At 42.2% G+C, this 15,851-nt stretch overlaps 1 protein-coding gene across 4 annotated transcripts in view; it reads left to right on the forward strand.

Moving 5' to 3' along the window:
- LOC115206284 (lissencephaly-1 homolog A) overlaps positions 1-15,851 on the forward strand; it is a 77,874-nt gene that overhangs the window by 16,362 nt on the left and 45,661 nt on the right. For all 4 annotated transcript variants that reach the window (XM_029773059.1, XM_029773058.1, XM_029773057.1 and 1 more), the window contains one exon: positions 3,655-3,955. In XM_029773059.1, the coding sequence (XP_029628919.1) occupies positions 3,924-3,955 (32 nt within the window). In that variant the 5' untranslated portion in view covers positions 3,655-3,923. The remainder of the gene's footprint in view (positions 1-3,654; positions 3,956-15,851) is intronic.

Consider the following 15,851-nt stretch of genomic DNA (forward strand, 5'->3'; position numbering starts at 1 on the left):
TTAGCTTTTTTTACACGGCACATATTGCACTTTTACTTCTCCAACACTTTGTTTTTGCATTATTTAAACCAAATTGACCATGTTTCATTATTTATTGTATTATATTAAGTTAAAATAAGTAAAATAATTGTTCATTCATTGCCTGCGTCCGTAATGGGTCCGCAGTCAAACTACCACCCCTCATCACTGTCAAAAGCTCCCTAAAACACTTCAGCGAGCAGGCCTTTTTAATCGACCTGGCCCGGGTATCCTGGAAGGATATTGACCTCATTCCGTCAGTAGAGGATGCCTGGTTATTCTTTAAAAGTGCTTCCCTTACCATCTTAAATAAGCATGCCCCATTCAAAAAATGTTGAACCAGGAACAGATATATCCCTTGGTTCACTCCAGACCTGACTGCCCTTGACCAGCACACAAACATCCTGTGGTGTTGTGCATTAGTAGCACAAACTCCAAAAAGTTCTGGGACACTGTAAAGTCCATGGAGAATAAGAGCACCTCCTCCCAGCTGCCCACTGCACTGAGGCTAGGAAACACTGTCACCACTGATAAATCCACGATAATTGAATTTCAATAAGCGTTTTTCTACGGCTGGTCATGCTTTCCACCTGGCTACCCCTACTCCGGTCAACAGCTCTGCACCCCCCATTTCTCCTTCACCCAAATCCAGATGGCTGATATTCGGAAAGAGCTGCATAATCTGGACCCCTACAAATCAGCTGGGCTAGACCCTCTCTTTCTAAAATTATCCGCCGCCATTTTTGCAACCCCTATTACTAGCCTGTTCAACCTCTCGTGTCGTCTGAGATCCCCAAAGATTGGAAAGCTGCCGCGGTTATCCCCCTCTTCAAAGGGGGAGACACCCTAGACCCAAACTGTTAGACCTATATCTATCCTACCCTGCCTTTCCAAGGTCATCGAAAGTCAAGTTAACAAACAGATCACCGACCATTTCGAATCCCACTGTACCTTCTCCGCTATGCAATCTGGTTTCCGAGCTGGTCATGGGTGCACCTCAGCCACGCTCAAGGTACTAAACGACGACATAACCGTCATCGATAAAAGACAATACTGTGCAGCCGTATTCATCGACCTGGCCAAGGCTTTTGACCCTGTCAATCACCGCATTCTTATCGGCAGACTCAACACCCTTGGTTTCTCAAATGACTGCCTCGCCTGGTTCACCAACTACTTCTCAGAGTTCAGTGTGTCAAATCGGAGGGCCTGTTGTCCGGATCTCTGGCAGTCTCTATGGGGGTGCCACGGTTCAATTCTCGGGCCGACTCTTCTCTGTATACATCAATGATGTCACTCTTGCTGCTTGTGATTCTTTGATCCACTTCTACGCAGACGACACCATTTTGTATGCTCTTCTTTGGACGCATTGTTAACCTCCAGACGAATGCCATACAACACTGCTTCCGTGCTAAATTGTAATCATTTCGATGCTATGGCCTATTTATTGCCTTACCTCCCATATCTTCATTTGCACACACTGTATATAGACTTTTCTATTGTTATTGACTGTACGTTTGTTTATTCCATGTGTAACTCTGTCGCACTGCTTTGCTTTATCTTGGCCAGGTCATAGTTGTAAATGAGAACTTGTTCTCAACTGGCCTACCTGGTTAAATAAAAAATAATCGGTCGACCTCTAGTTTCAACGCCTCTCCCCTATTTGCCAAAATAGTTTGTATGCATTGATATGTAGGCTACGTGCCTTCCTTGAGCAGTTGTCTATTTATGTTCTGTATTATGTCATTCTGTATTATGTTTTGTGTGGGACCCAGGAAGAGTAGCTGCTGCTTTTGCAACAGCTAATGGGGATCCTAATAAAACACAAATACTAGTCAACGCTGGACACTGTGCCTTTGGGTCACCCTGTCCTGGGTGCTATGTTGAAGCAAAGGCTGGAATTGATCTTCTCTTCCAATGCTCTCATTTACCTCTGTCGTTGTTGAGAAGGAAATGAGGAGTAGGAACACGAGGAATGCATTGGAGGAGTAGAAGCCCAGGAATCAAGGAAAATACTTTGAGATTCCCCCTTAGCATTTAACAGCTGTGTTTTGTTTACTGGTCTGGGTGAGACGACGTGATCCTGCTCCCAGTAGACTAAGAGGCTTACCATGGCGGATGGCCGTGGTTGTAAACTCAGGTTAATCCCAAGTACCATCAATTGGTTCCTGAGTGTAGTATGTTTTCCTGTATGCTTGGAAGTACTCAAGCCCTCTTACTTTGAGTTTGTATAAAATTAAGTAATAGATGATATGTTTAGAAACCATGAGACCAAAAAGGCGATTGATTGAATTATTAAAATAATTATTTTAGCTCTGTTGTTTTGAAGCCCTTGTCAGTTGATTTAATTTGTTTTATCAGCCAATTCTGAGGGAAATGGAGAAATTAGTTTGGGTCTGCCTGGAGATTTGGCTGTACAGTCGGCCATTAGTCTGTCCTGCTTTCTACTGTTCTATTGGACATTGGGATGGGAACTGAAGTGGGCTGCCTGCAGCTGGATGAATCTGGGTCATCTCTCTATCCTACATGTGTCAGGAACTCCCTACAGGGGGAACCAAGGGCTCCAGACTAAATGGTCACCGTGACATGACCAGGCTACCTCAAAGTGCTGGAGTAGTGGGGTGTTGTTGGTGGGAAGGTAGAAGAGTGGGGTTACTGGGAGAGTTGAACAGGTGACACACCTGACGAAAATAAGGATGTTTTGAATTCTTGCTGGGTGTCACATTGTGTTGACCAAGCCTTAAGTATATTACATTCTATTGATTCAAGAGGTCAGCTGCATTATTGTGACCTCTCCATATCTTTCTGGTTCTCAGTAGTGTGACGAGACGGCTTTAGACCAAGTGTCCCACAAAAGTACGGCCCACAAAATTGGGGAGTAAAAAGGGGCACAACATTTTTTATTTTTTTATTATTAGTCTCATGGGCCGGATTGAAGTACCCCTTTTTTCTCCCCAATATCGTGGTTTCCAATTGTCCCATCGCTACAACTCCCGTACGGACGCAGGAGAGGCGAAGGTCGAGCCGTGAGTCCTCCAAAACATGACCCAGCCAAGCCGCACTGCTTCTTGACACAATGCTCGGTTAACCCGGAAGCCAGCCGCACCAATGTGTCGGGGGAAACACCGTACACCTGGCGACCCTGTCAGCTTGCATGCTCCCGTCCCACCAAAGGTGTCTAGAGCGCGATGGGACAAGGAAATCTCAGCCTGCCAAATCCTCTCTTACCTCGGGCAACGCTGGGCCAATTGTGCGCCACCTCATGGATCTCCCAGTCATGGATCTCCCAGTCACGGCCAGCTGTGACACAGCCTGGGATCGAACCCGGGTCTGTAGTGATGCCTCAAGCACTACGACGCAGTGCCTTAGACCGCTGCGCCACTCGGGATGCCCCCGCAAATTGATTTTAACAAACATTTGGTCCCCCAAAAAATGTGGCCCTCCGTTTAATTTCTTAATCCTGATGCGATCCCTGTGCTCAATTTCCCCACTTCTGCTTTAGACACATGCTCTTTACTGTCATGAATGTTCTCGTCCCCATCCCCAGTTCTATGTGGTGTCTGTCATGCATAATACTGACCTCTCCCTCTACTTTCTCTCTCCTCTTGCTCATGTTCTTCCCGCTCTATCTCTTTCCAGATGCGGTTTAGAACAGACTGGTAACCCTACTGCAGGTGTTCTCGTCTCGTTCCTGGAGCCAGAGCTTTTGGGGGGCAGAGTCCTGCGTTAGTGGCAGAGCCTCCATCCCCCAGTTAGCCGGAGTCGTTGTTGTGCATCGGAACGCCATCACTGTTAGTGTTGATTAGATTGAACTGATCGGATCTTCTGACTGGGGAAACTGCAGCAGCTGCAAGCCACGCCCTGTGCTCGACCACCCCTGGCCCCGCCCACATATCCCTGCCGCCACCATGGTGCTGTCACAACGGCAACGGGACGAACTGTGAGTAACACACACACGACGACCAACCATGTTAAAACAGACACACAACCCACAATTTTGTTGCAATAACTAGCTGAGCTATCTTTGATATCTACCACCAGCTGTTCCCTAGAGCAACCCTGAATAACACAGCCATGTGACATCAGCAGTAACTCTATCAGGGACTGTGGCTGGTTAATGTCTTTATTACGTGGGCTAGAAGCCCCATGAGCTTAATACATGCATCTGTATTCAGCAAAGTGGGAAAAGCAGGTGAACACTGAAAGTTGCGTTTCCTTCCTAGCCCCACTGCAAAGTGCAAACCTATGCCTTGTTAACCATTCGAACCATTCCAGAGACACAAAGCAACATATCTCTAGCTAGTAGGTACCATTGTTCTCATCAGACAGACATGATGCAGTGAAGGAAAATGACAACTCACTCACAGCACAAGATGTGCATTGAATTTTAAAACCGACCAAGTGAGGTGAACAATAATAATAAAAACTATCAGGCCCATCCAGGAAGAATCAATGATCTGTAGTTAGTTGGGGTGCTTGGGTCCCAGACACCCCTGAGGTCCCCAGCCCAAATATATTGATGGTCTCCTTCCTGTCTCCAAAATGTTATTGATCACTATTCAGTTTGGCCTCTTAACTGTGACCCAAAAGATGGCATGAGGCAGAATATAACAAAGGATGTGGATGATGACACAGCCTAATATTCCTAGTGCAGAGGAGATCTCTTTAGCTTGTGGCCAAGGAAATGGTCTGAGGTATACAATGGCTTTTGTACTATGTGGAAGTCCAGACAGTCCCATGTGTGTTGTCCCATGAATCGTTAGCCAGAGGTATTGATTTGCAGAGTTCTACACACAAATGTGTTCATCTGTTCAGTAAGTCAGGGACATTGTTGAAGCCAATAGCAGGGGAGACACTGTTGTAGCCAGAAATAACAGGGTAGGTGTGTAACCATCCCTACGGTGTCTATGAACCTGGTAATTAACTCCTGAGGCGGGGGATAGGGTTAACACAGCCCTGTGTCAGATCAGATGCATAATTTGTAAGTCGCTCTGGATAAGAGCGTCTGCTAAATTACTTAAATGTAAATGATGAGAGTTGTGTAAGAGAAGGTTAAGATATGTGGGTAGGGGGTGTGTGTGAGGTTGTATCTGAGCTCGGCTTGGTGTAAGGGGATTTCATATCTTTTGGAGTGGAGAGATGTCAAAGGTTATGCGTTTAATTAAAACACTAATCTCTGGGGTCACGTTAATGCAGGAGTGAAAATATTTCTTATGCGTTTTATATCTAGATGTGTTTTTTATCTTTGTTTTGTAAACACATAAAAAATGCTTGTTATTGTAATAATAAGCTCTTGTTATCTATGAAATATCTACATTCACGAACCGGCGTTCTATCAGCAGACAGCGCTCTGACTGATGGAGCCACTTCTCACAGTACTTTTCTCAGAATGTTAGATTAACTTGAAGCAAAACATTAGGAAATGTAGCTGGCTACATTTTTCTGATCAAAATTAGAAATATTATGATCATGCATTTGTTTTTGCAAAAAAATACCTAGCCTTTTCATTATAAGCTCATTTACTTAGCTAGCTGTGTGTGGCTACTGGCCAAATAGCAATGCCTTTCTGTTATCTGAAACTATTTTCTGCCGAATGTGTTGCACTAATGTACTTTGTAAAGGAAAACGAGTCGCACGCCCCTGATCACTCTATTGAAGCAAAAATAATAACAGGTTGTTTAAAAAATAATAAATGGTTTAATGATCTGCGTTTTGAAAATGCAGGTTTCTGAAACCTACCGCAACCCCTGAATCTGATATTGTGTTAGGAAAGTTAGCCTAACCATGCATCTTTTATTTGCATAGATGAACTAAGTTGGTGCTGTTACCTTATCTGTAATGAGATGGGTTGACAATGAATGTGTCGGTCCTTCACATGACGTAACACAACACTCATCATTCTCTTGACACTGTTTTAGTTTAGCCTCGAAGACATGGGGCCAATGGAACTCTCAGTATTGCTATTGAGTGTTCCGTTGGAATTCTAATCCTCCATGCTCCTTAATCAGAACACTGAGCAGGCTCCTCACATTCTTCTCCTTCTACTCCGTTATGTAATGCCCGGACACACACTACAGGAAACCAGTATGGGACCATTGCTCCATGTGAGCCGCCAGGCCAATGAGGACCGGCATCTGTTGCATTCCATCTATTGTGGAGTCCGTTGGCCCTGGCATTTTAAGAGAAGGCTCTTGACAGTAAAACACCCACTCTGTGTGACAGACCAACCGCCGGTCCCGCTCTGTCTGTGTTCTGTGAACCCTGGTGGGAAACCGGGCGGCCATCTTGAGTCATTACATCTAAAACAATGGACTGACTGGAGGGAAATGGTGACTGTTACTAGCTGACTGCCCGCCTGCCCCGGCCTCCTCAATACTCTGACTCCTGTTCCCCTCCCTCATCCTCTTCATGGTTTGTTGTCAAGCCGCAAACAAATGGATCTGGTTCCCGTTCTATTTAAAACTTCCTCTCCTCTGCCAATGCTTTTGTCTCAACTCAACTGTTAGATTGAGCTGGAGAGAGATGGTTCTTCAGGGCATGTGTTAAAGCTTCTATAAATTGCTCATGCTTTTTGAAAAACTCTAGTAGAAGAAGAATGCATTTTGCTCACTGATTTATAAGACATGTCACCATAGAGATTGTTAGTTCAGGGAGAAAGAATGGGGATGACATTTGTGTTTGTTTTGTTATAGACTAGATTTTTTTTGAGAAACTTTGTTTCTTGGAGGTCTTCCTCACTGATGAATATGTATTTTTTTTAAGTGAAAGCCTTATTCTGAAAACAAATATATTTTTTTGCAACCGGTCTTTTTCTATTATTTCCAGAACCAATGAAAAGCACGTTTTTGTTTTTCCATGGGCAGTGAATTCAAGCCCAGAGGCCACAACAGAGCCCCCCTCTCCCTTATTAGGAGGAAGACGTTCAAGCGTCTTTATTTTTTCCTGCTTCACAAAGAACTTCTATTTAGTATTTTCCAGGTCTTTAGTCAAATATGATTCATGTGACTGTGTTCCTACTCAGCAGCCTCCACTGGCTGTGACTGCTCTGACGTAGCTGCATCATGAATGTTACAGATTATTAATAAACAGTGAAAGTACATTGTACAGGCTGAGGCTAATGGTACAGAATAGGAGTGAAGGGAACCTGAAGACAGAACAGAGTGACATACTCAGACCTTTGATCCGCTTCTATGTGACTGACTGGAAAATGGAGGCCTATTTTTATTTATTATTGTTTATTATTATTATTATTATTTATTTTTTATCAATGTCATTTTTCACTCTTGATTGTTACGTAACTTTTTGATTCATTCTGGGTTCTATGCTCTATCTTTTTTGGATAGCTAAGCTTCTCGTCTCTCCCTGTGGAATTGTCAGCTGACGTTCCTGAATATGTTAAACATGAAGATGTCATCAAATGAACACATTTTGTCGGCAGATATATTGCTGTAGTGGTACAACAAGCTCAATCACTCCCTGTGCTCTGTATTGGGTGTGGCAGCTGGCTCCTATGGGAAATGGCTCACACGTGTCCACCTTGTCTACACACTCACCCCTACACACACTCACCCCTGTGGTGTGCTCCTGGTGGCCTGGGTATCGAGTTTGGCTGGGTGGGCTGGCAAGGGGTCCATCATTAATGTTTTTATATCCAGCCTGTCACACACACAGACCTGATTGTGTGGGACACAACTGTTCTAACTGCACTGAAAAATGCTGGTGCTCAGACTGCCATGATAATATACATTTCTTAGTGCATGTTTCTTGAAACCTGTTCCTGCTAGAGGATGTTTTTGCTTGTTGAACCTAGTGCATTAAATGTTGGACAAATGTGCTTTGTATACATTACACAAGCATGTAGTGTACTTTAGCAGGCTAATCTAACTGAACCTGACTTGTGGGTCTTGCTGCTAGTCTTCTCTGCTGCTGAAAGCTGAATACATGAGTTGGTAATCTAAAGCCTGTGTTCCCCCATTCTCCCTTGTCGGTCTCTCTCCCTCGTCAGCCTATGCTCCCCCACTCTCCCTCGCTGGTCTCTTCCCCCCTTCTCTTGATTTCTCCCTCTTGTGCTCTCCTCTACCCCATTTCTCTCTTTTTTACACTCAAGCTGAACAATGTAACACCTGGTAGGTTTAGTCTGCCCTTGACTGCTGAGAGGCGTGGCCTCTGCAGAGCCTACCAAATCCCATTATGCCTGCTACTAGTGGAAGAGGCCATTAGTTGTACGATGAATTAGTTCTTCATACCCCATCTACGGCAGCTTGTGTTCACCATGCATTTTTTGTGTGTGGTGTGCATTTGCAGCTGACTCAACAGTTCCAAGCTAGACACACAAACACACACACGCCTCACCTCCATGTGTTGTAGAGCTCACTGACCCTCCTCCAACCAGCAGATCAGTACCATGTCATTGCCTCTGTATGGATTGGGGAAACTGACTTAGTTGGTACTGGTAAATACTAGTCAGAATTATCTTAATTTCACTCCCTTTCCCTGTGCTGTTTAGATAGCAGCACTCCATACTGCTATCTAAACTCCTACATTAAGGGCTGAACTATGCTGGGATCCTCTAATCCCAAACCAGTCAATTCCATTTTAACTGTTGCCTCCACTGCTAAAGGGGATGCATTAGCTGGCTGAGTATTGACTGTGACCTACCCACCTATCTCTCAGAATAAGTTAACTAAGCCTGCTTTATGGTATTATTATTATTAACCTTTTTTAACGTGTGAGTTCCAAATATCTGTAACGGTCATCCTAGCTTGAGCTATTTTGTTTACTTAACCTCTACGGGCTAGGGGGCAGCATTGAGAATTTTGGAAAAAATATGTGCCCATTTTTAACTGCCTCCTACACCAACTCAGAAGCTAGAATATGCATATTATTGTTCAGGTTCGGATAGAAAACACCCTCAAGTTTCTAAAAACTGTTTGAATGGTGTCTGTGAGTATAACAACTCCTATGGCAGGCAAAAACCTGAGGTTTCATGCAGGAAGTACCCTGTCTGACAAGGTGTTGTTGTTCTTGCTTCTGTTTATTGAAGAGTCAGGATCTTAGCTGTAACGTGACAATTCCTAGGGCTCCAATAGGCTCTCAGAACCCGGGGAAAACCTGAACGATGACGAGGCAGCCTCAGGCTGAAATACAGAATCCCCTTTTCCAAGTGTCCCATCACAGGACAATAGAATTAGGCGCGTGCGCGATTCGACCCCGTGGAGTATTTTCCTTCGGCTGTTTAGCTAATTGCAGATTCCCGGTCGGAATATCGCTTTTCTGCGAGATAAATTGCATAAAAATTGATTTTAAACAGCGGTTGACATGCTTCGAAGTACGGTAATGGAATATTTAGAAATGTTTTGTCACGTTCTGCGCCATGCGCTCGAACGTGATTTAGCATTCTGATAGTGTCTAGAACGCACGAACAAAACGCCGCTGTTTGGATATAACGATGGATTATTTGGGACCAAACCTACATTTGTTATTGAAGTAGAAGTCCTGGGAGTGCATTCTGACGAAGAACAGGAAAGGTAAGACCATTTTTCTTATAGGAAATGTGATTTTGGTGAAGGCTAAACTTGCCGGGTGTCTAAATAGCTAGCCCGTGATGGCTGGGCTATGTACTTCGAATATTGCAAAATGTGCTTCATCCGAAAAGCTATTTTAAAATCGGACATATCGAGTGCATAGAGGAGTTCTGTATCTATAATTCTTAAAATAATTGTTATGCTTTTTGTGAACGTTTATCGTGAGTAATTTAGCAAATTGTTAGTAAATTCCCCGAAAGTTTGCGGGGGGTATGCTTTTTCTGAACGTCACATGCTAATGTAAAAAGCTGGTTTTTGATATAAATATGAACTTGATTGAACAGACATGCATGTATTGTTTAACATAATGTCCTAGGTGTGTCATCTGATGAAGATCATAAAAGCTTAGTGCTGCATTTAGCTGTGGTTTGGGTTTTTGTGACATTATATGCTAGCTTGAAAAATGGGTGTCTGATTATTTCTGGCTGGGCACTCTCCTGACATAATCTAATGTTTTGCTTTCGTTGTAAAGCCTTTTTGAAATCGGACAGTGTGGTTAGATTAATGAGTCTTGTCTTTAAATAGCTGTAAAATAGTCATGTGTTTGAGAAATTGAAGTAATAGCATTTCAAACGTTTTAAAAATCGCGCCACTGGATTCAACTGGCTGTTACGTAGGTGGGACGAATTCGTCCCGCCGGTCCCATAGAGGTTAAATAAAAAGTTTAATGCACGTGATGTCAGTGCACTCACTGTTCCAAAATATGATTATTACGCAACAGTTAACCCGTGCTGCCTGCTAATTATCTATAGGCTATGTTTCCACTTGTCAATTTCAAATTATTCGGGGGAAAGGGTGGCCAACTCAAACGTTGACTGTTGCGTCAATCGAAACTGTACGTTTCTAATCACACCGGGTTGAGAGTACGCTGCAGGGACCACTGTAGAATGATCACACCTGTTTGTTGGTACGTGTCAATAGGGCTGGGCGCTATATAGTGTTTTATGATATACCTGTATTGATGCAGGGACCGGTTTGGGTTTTTACTTGACCTTCTATAATGGTATTTGAATGTTTGTTAAATGTGACACGCCATGTGTAATGCCAATATTTATCGTTTACTTCGTTACCTGGGTCATCGCGATCTCTCCGTGCCACTTTCCACACAGACCTAGGAACGCATTTGATGTTCCTCAACCACGAGACACTTGTGTTCAGTCTGCATGGGCAATGCAGCACATGCAACAATGCTGTTTTCACTTTGCTTCTTAATATAAATCCACAAGCGTTCTATAATGACACTATTAGTTTGTTTCTTACATCAGCAAACAGCTAGTTTGTCTTTTCTTAGCAAGTTGCCCTAAATCTTGAGACGCTAATAAATGTGTACTGAGCGTAGCTAGCTAATACAGCCTAATAATACCAGTGATGGTGTATATCTAAATCAGCATGTTGTGCAACATTATCTTCTAAGTCAAAGAGGAATATGCACAGCAAGAATGTTAGCTACATGAAGTAGTTAAGAGAACATGCAATGTAGCCAAAGCTTAAGGTCCCCTAGGAAGCACAACACTAAAGTTCCTACCATGTCACAATAACTCCTCCCTGCCATTTTAATTCATTGCCATCTCAAACAACACTGTATTCAATGTGCCCACAATTATATTCTAACTATAGAATTAGAATAGTCCATTTCCATGATTCCAACAGTTTTGCTCGAATTTGCAAGGCAAATCGCAATTGCAATATTTGGTTAAAAATAAGTCCTTTTTATTATTACTATAAAACGATCAGAGTGGAAGGACTCATTGAAATCACTTAATGTATGTGTTGCCACTCTGGATCACTCACTACTCAAAGCAAATGTAGAACTTTTTTATTATTAAAAATACCGTCCATTTCTCTTTTTTTTTTAAAATACCTTAATATAATATTTTGCCCATATCACCCAGCCCTACGTGTCAAAGGGTTAAAAGTGTGGAAGGGCATAAAACCTTTATCAATTTACCCTCTTTGAAATTGATTCAACCTTTCTTTTGAGATTGGGTTGTAGATTAATTGGCTAGTATATAAAAATATATAACCAGTCAAAAGTTTGGACACCACCTCATTCCAGGGTTTTTCTTTATTTTGACAATTTTCTACATTGTAGAGTAATAGTGAAGACATCAACTATGAAATGACACGCATGGAATCATGTAGTAACCCAAAGTGTTAAACAAATCCAAATATATTTGAGGTTCTGCCTTGATGACAGCTTTACAAAAGCGTGGCATTCTTTCATCCAGCTTCATGAGGTAGTCACCTGGAATGCATTTCAATTAACAGGTGTGCCTTTGCAAGTTCATTTGTGGAATTTCTTATTTTCCTTAATGTGTTTGCGCCAATCAGTTGTGATGTGACAAGGTAGGGGTGGTATACAGACGATAGGGCTATTTGCTAAAAGACCAAGTCCATATTAAGGCAGGAACAGCTCAAATAAGCAAAGAGAAATTAGTCAATCATTGCTTAACCTCAGGTGGGATGCTACCGTCCCACCTGGCCAACATCCAGTGAAATTGCAGAGCACCAAATTCAAAAACAGAAATGCTCATTATAAAAATTCATGAAACATACCAGTGTTATACATCAAATTAAAGATTAATTTCTTGTTAATCCAACCACGGTGTCAGATTTCAAAAAGGCTTTACGGCAAAAGCATACCATGCGATTATCTGAGAACAGCGCCCAGCAGACAAATCATTACAAACAGTTAGCAGCCAAGTAGAGGAGTTTATCAAGTCAGAAATGGTGATAAAATTAATCACTTACCTTTGAACTTCATATGGTTGCACTCACAAGACTCCCATTTACTCAAATGTTCGTTTTGTTCGATAAATTCCCTCTTATCCAAAAACCTCCGTTTTTGTTCAGTAATCCACAGGTTCAAAGGCAGTCACAACAGACAGACAAATCTGAAAACTATCAGTGAAGTTCGTAGAAACATGTCAAACGATGTTTATAATCAATCCTCAGGTTGTTTTTAGTCATAATAATCAATAACATTTCAACCGGACAAAATCTTTGTCAATATAAAAGGAAAACAAGAAAGGCATGCTCTCGCTCGTGCGCATGGAAAAACCTGACACTACAGGGTCCACTCATTCAGACTGGTCTTACTCGCTCATTTTTCAGAATACAAGCCTGAAACTATTTCTAAAGACTGTTGACATCTAGTGGAAGCCATAGGAAGTGCAATTTGAGTTTACTTAACTAGGCAAGTCAGATTAAAACACATTCTTATTTTCATTGACGGCCTAGGAACGGGGGTTAACTGCCTTGTTCAGGGGCAGAACAACAGCTTTTTACCTTGTCACCTCGGGGATTCGTTTTTGCAACCTTCCGGTTACTAGTCCAACGCTCTAACCACCTGCCTTACATTGCACTCCATGAGGAGCCTGCGTGGCAGGCTGACTACCTGTTACGCGAGGGCAGCAAGAAGCCAAGGTAAGTTGCTAACTAGCATTAAACTTAGCTTGTAAAAACTATCAATCTTAACCTCTCTGGGCTAGGTGGCACCAAATCGTTCCACCTACGTAACAGCCAGTTGAATCCTGTGGCGCGATTTTCAAATACCTTAGAAATGCTATTACTTCAATTTCTCAAACATATGACTATTTTACAGCATTTTAACCTGTTTGGGGTAGGGGGCAGTATTGAGAATTTTGGAAAAAAATATGTTCCCATTTTTAACTGCCTCCTACACCAACTCAGAAGCTAGAATATGCATATTATTGTTCAGGTTTGGATAGAAAACACTCTGAATTTTCTAAAACTGTTTGAATGGTGTCTGTGAGTATAACAGAACTCCTATGGCAGGCAAAAACCTGACAAGGTTTCAAGCAGGAAGTACCCTGTCTGACAAGGAGTCGTGCGTCTTGCATCTTTTTATTGAAAAGTAAGGATCTTAGCTGTAACGTGACAATTCCCAGGGCTCCAATAGGCTCTCAGAGCCCGCGAAAAACCTGAAGGTTTACGAGGGAGCCTCAGGTTGAAACAGATTATCGCCTTTTGTAAGTGGATGCTCAGAGGACCTTTGAATGATGCGCGTGCATGAGTCGCTCCCGAGGAGAAATTTTATTCGGCTGTTTAGGCTCAATGCATACTCCCGGTCGGAATATTATCACTTCTCTACGACATAAATGGCATAAAAATTGGTTTTAAACAGCGGTTGACATGCTTCGAAGTACGGTAATGGAATATTTAGACATTTTTGACACGCCAATGCGCCATGCGCGGGACCGTGAAGAAGCATTCTAGAACTCACGAACAAAACGTCGCTGTTTGGATATAACGATGGATTATTTGGGACCAAACCAACATTTGTTATTGAAGTAGAAGTCCTGGCAGTGTATTCTGATGAAGAACAAGCAAGGTAAGAACATTTTTCTTATAGGAAATGTGATTTTGGTGGATGCTGACCTGGGTGGGTATCTAAATAGCTAGCCCTGTAATGCCGGGCTATGTACTTAGATTATTGCAAAATGTGCTTCATCCGAAAAGCTATTTTAAAATCGGACATATCGAGTGCATAGAGGAGTAATGTATCTATAATTCTTAAAATAATTGTTATGCTTTTTGTGAACGTTTATCGTGAGTAATTTAGCAAACTGTTAGTAAATTCAACGGAAGTTTGCCGGGGGTTATGCGTTTTCTGAACGTCACATGCTAATGCAAAAAGCTGTTTTTTGATATAAATATGAACTTGATTGAACAGACATGCATGTATTGTATAACACAATGTCCTAGGTGTGTCATCTGATGAAGATCATCAAAGGTGAGTGCTGCATTTAGCTGTGGTTTGGGTTTATGTGACATGATATGCTAGCTTGAAAAATGGCTGTCTGATTTTTTTCTGGCTGGGCACTCTGCTGACATAATCTAATGTTTTGCTTTCGTTGTAAAGCCTTTTTGAAATCGGACAGTGGGGTTAGATTAACGAGATTCTTGTCTTTAAATAGCTGTAAAATAGTCATATGTTTGAGAAATTGAAGTAATAGTTTTTCTAACGATTCAAAAATCGCGCCACTGGAATTTCAGTAGCTGTTACGTAGGTGGGACGAAATCGTCCCACATACCCCAGAGAGGTTAAAGACAAGACTCTCGTTAATCTAACCACACTGTCCGATTTCAAAAAGGCTTTACAACGAAAGCAAAACATTAGATTATGTCAGCAGAGAACCCAGACAGAAATAATCAGACACCCATTTTTCAAGCTAGCATATAATGTCACAAAATCCCAGAAGACAGCTAAATGCAGCACTAACCTTTGATGATCTTCATCAGATGACACACCTAGGACATTGTTATACAATACATGCATGTTTTGTTCAATCAAGTTCATATTTATATCAAAAAACAGCTTTTTACATTAGCATGTGACGTTCAGAACTAGCATACCCCCCGCAAACTTCCGGCGAATTTACTAACAATTTACTAAATTACTCACGATAAACGTTCACAAAAAGCATAACAATTATTTTAAGAATTATAGATACAGAACTCCTCTATGCACTCGATATGTCCGATTTTAAAATAGCTTTTCGGATGAAGCACATTTTGCAATATTCTAAGTACATAGCCCAGCCATCACGGGCTAGCTATTTAGACACCCGGCAAGTTTAGCCTTCACCAAAATCACATTTACTATAAGAAAAATGGTCTTACCTTTCCTGTTCTTTGTCAGAATGCACTCCCAGGGCTTCTACTTCAATAACAAATGTTGGTTTGGTCCCAAATAATCCATCGTTATATCCAAACAGCGGCGTTTTGTTCGTGCGTTCTAGACACTATCCGAATGGTAAAGGGTCGCGCGCATGGCGCATTTCGTGACACAACATTTCTAAATATTCCATTACCGTACTTCGAAGCATGTCAACCGCTGTTTAAAATCAATTTTTATGCAATTTATCTCGTAACAAAGCGATAATATTCCGACCGGGAATCTGCGTATCGCTAAAAAGAGGGAAAAACAGAAAGGCGGGGGAGGCCAGTATACGCGCCTAAGCCTTTTGTCTGCTGATAGACCACTTAGCAAAAGCGCTCGTGTGTTTCAGCCAGGGCTTTGAATTGCGTCATTCAGGTTTTTCCCGGGCTCTGAGAGCCCATTGGAGCCGTAGGAAGTGTCACGTAACAGCAGAGATCCTTTGTAATGAATAGAGATGACAAAGAAGGGCAAGAAATGGTCAGACAGGGTACTTCCTGTACAGAATCTTCTCACATTTTGGCCTGCCAAATGAGTTCTGTTATACTCACAGACACTATTCAAACAGT

Source organism: Salmo trutta, chromosome 13 (assembly GCF_901001165.1).
Source record: "Salmo trutta chromosome 13, fSalTru1.1, whole genome shotgun sequence".
Lineage (NCBI taxonomy): Eukaryota > Metazoa > Chordata > Actinopteri > Salmoniformes > Salmonidae > Salmo > Salmo trutta.